A 2,316-nucleotide genomic window follows, 5' to 3' on the forward strand; every position below is an offset into this window, starting at 1 on the left:
AAAGGTGATTAATATTTAAAGTTCCATTTGCGGTGTATCTTTTTTTCTCTAAAAATGAAGGACACGAGTATTCTGGCCCCTGGAGGACTTTAACAGTAGCTTTCTACCAACCACAGCCCCGGCTGTTGGGCAGCACAGATACCGCGAGGTCTACGGGGCGGAGCCTTGGAGGGGGCGGAGCTTAGCGTGACATTTTGCGACTAGGATTCCACTGGCTTCACCTGTAACATCTCTCGCTGTCTGTTGCGTAGACGAATCGGCGTGACGAGCTGAAGATTCGAAGGCGCCAGCCCCAGCCCCGCGCCAGACGCCGTTCCCTTAGAAACCTGAACTGCAGGACCAACTGCAGGAGGCAGCCCCGGAGCTCCGAGGACTCGTCCCGTACCGCGCCGTCCTGCCGTCCCCGCATCGCGCCGCCCCGCCCCGGCTTGCCTCAGCCGTCGTTGAAACCCGTCACAGCGTGCAGGATCGAGCGCGGCCCTCGCCCTCTGCCAGGCCCCGGGGGCGCCGTCCGTCGGTCGAGGTCATGGGCAGCCGGTCCCGCAGCCCCAGTGCCTACCCTGCGGACTGGTGGGGACCGCAGACCGAAGGACCCGGCCCCGCCAAGCGCCGCCGAACGGAGGAGCCCGAGGGCCCCGAGTCCGAGTCCGAGTCCGAGGCGGCGCCCAGCCTGGACAACCTGACGGGACCTCCGGCCGCGGACGCGCTCACTTCCGTAGTGGTCCTGCCCGCCGGCTGTGCCCTGCACCTGCCCCTAGATGACGTCGACGTGCTGCTGGAGCCCGAGCCCACGTCCGTGCTGCAAGTGTCTCTCGGAGATCACATCCTCATGCTGGTCCCCGAGGCCCTCCTGGGCTGGGGCGTGGAAGGCCCGTGGGGACAGGGCCTGCAACGGGCCGCTTTCCTGAGCGCTCCAGGGGAGTACATGGCCCTGGAGCCGGGATTCTTCTGCGCAGCTGTCCCAGAGATCGCCCGCCAAGAAGAGGTCAACAGGGAGGAAGCAGATGCCGAGCTCCTGCCGCCTGGGATGGAGGCTGAAGCCGGCTCCGTCGCTGAGCTCCGCAGCATCACCGCAAGGGTGTCGGGACCCAGCGCGCAGGGCTTTGTCCCAGAGCCCTGTCCTTGGGCGCCCAATCCTAGTCCAGAGAAAGGCTCTCCTCACCACGACGACAACCTGGACATGCACCTTCTGGAGCCCTTTCCGGACTCACCACTCCAACCTCTACCTCCCTCTCCTATTCCGGGTCCTCACGAGCGCCCCCAACGCCCTTATGGTCCTAAGCGCAAGGCCCAGAGATGTCTGTTCCCCGAATGAACTCCACCCCGGTACACACACACACTGGAGGCCCAATGCATTTCCCGGCGTCTTTTACACTGAATGTCCTACAACCTGGAAATTAAGCATCTCGTGGGCCAACAACTCCTTTTCCCCTCCAGACTGGCTATAGTAGCAGGAGAAGTTATGTCAGGAAAAGAAAGCAGACTCTAGACCTCAGCTTTGAAATGGAAAATCTGCCCAGGGATACCGGACAGTGTGTGTTCAGATTTTAAACATCATTCTCAGGCCTATCCATTCCCGCTCGTTTGCGTCAGTTATTTTCTCTCAAATTCTACTCTCTCCAGCACCATACCCTATTGCTACCCTATTTCTCCCCAAACCAATAAATAACTGGATTTCTCATGTTATATGTTTTCCCATGAATTTATAAAGATTTTTAGCCATGGCTTTTCTCTTTCTTGGTGTTTTGAGCTGCTCTCCTGGAAAGCTGCAAAATAGTGTGATGGTTACTATACATAATTGTATGATGTTTGTTCATAGCTTCCTCTTAACCTGAGGAAGTTCTCTTCCAGTCAAGTTCACTTTTCATTATGAATAAATGCTGGATTTTATCAGATGTTTTCAGCATGTATTAGGATACACATTTCCTTTTTGAATCTGTTCCTCTGGTTATTTTGACTCAGAGACTGATGTAAAATGTTTGCATTCCTGCTATTCCACATTATCCATACCTTCTAAATTCTACCCCGAGTTTTTTCTTTTGTAAATCAAACCTCTAACTTTTAAAACATTAATTTAGGGGCCTCCCTGGTGGCGCAGTGGTTAAGAATCTGCCTGCTAATGCAGGGGACATGGGTTCGAGCCCTGGTCCGGGAAGATCCCACATGCCGTGGAGCAACTAAGCCCATGAGCCACAGCTGAAGCCCGCGCACCTACAGCCCATGCTTCGCCACCAGAGAAGCCACTGCAGTGAGAAGCCCGTGCACCTCAACGAAGAGCAGCCCCCGCTCACCGCAACCAGAGAAAGCCCGTGCTCA

At 56.1% G+C, this 2,316-nt stretch overlaps 1 protein-coding gene across 1 annotated transcript; it reads left to right on the plus strand.

The window, feature by feature from the left end:
• Positions 1–526: 526 nt before the first annotated feature.
• Positions 527–1,315, plus strand: LOC132490546 (proline-rich protein 23C-like). The gene has a single exon (XM_060098873.1). It carries the CDS (start codon positions 527–529, stop codon positions 1,313–1,315), a length of 789 nt encoding a protein of 262 aa, XP_059954856.1.
• The last annotated feature ends 1,001 nt before the right edge of the window (positions 1,316–2,316 follow it).

Source organism: Mesoplodon densirostris, chromosome 5, assembly GCF_025265405.1.
Source record: "Mesoplodon densirostris isolate mMesDen1 chromosome 5, mMesDen1 primary haplotype, whole genome shotgun sequence".
Lineage (NCBI taxonomy): Eukaryota > Metazoa > Chordata > Mammalia > Artiodactyla > Ziphiidae > Mesoplodon > Mesoplodon densirostris.

Bases quoted from the DNA above. Each gene is read 5' to 3' on its own strand.
- LOC132490546 (XM_060098873.1), top strand. From the start codon at position 527: ATGGGCAGCCGGTCCCGCAGCCCCAGTGCCTACCCTGCGGACTGGTGG.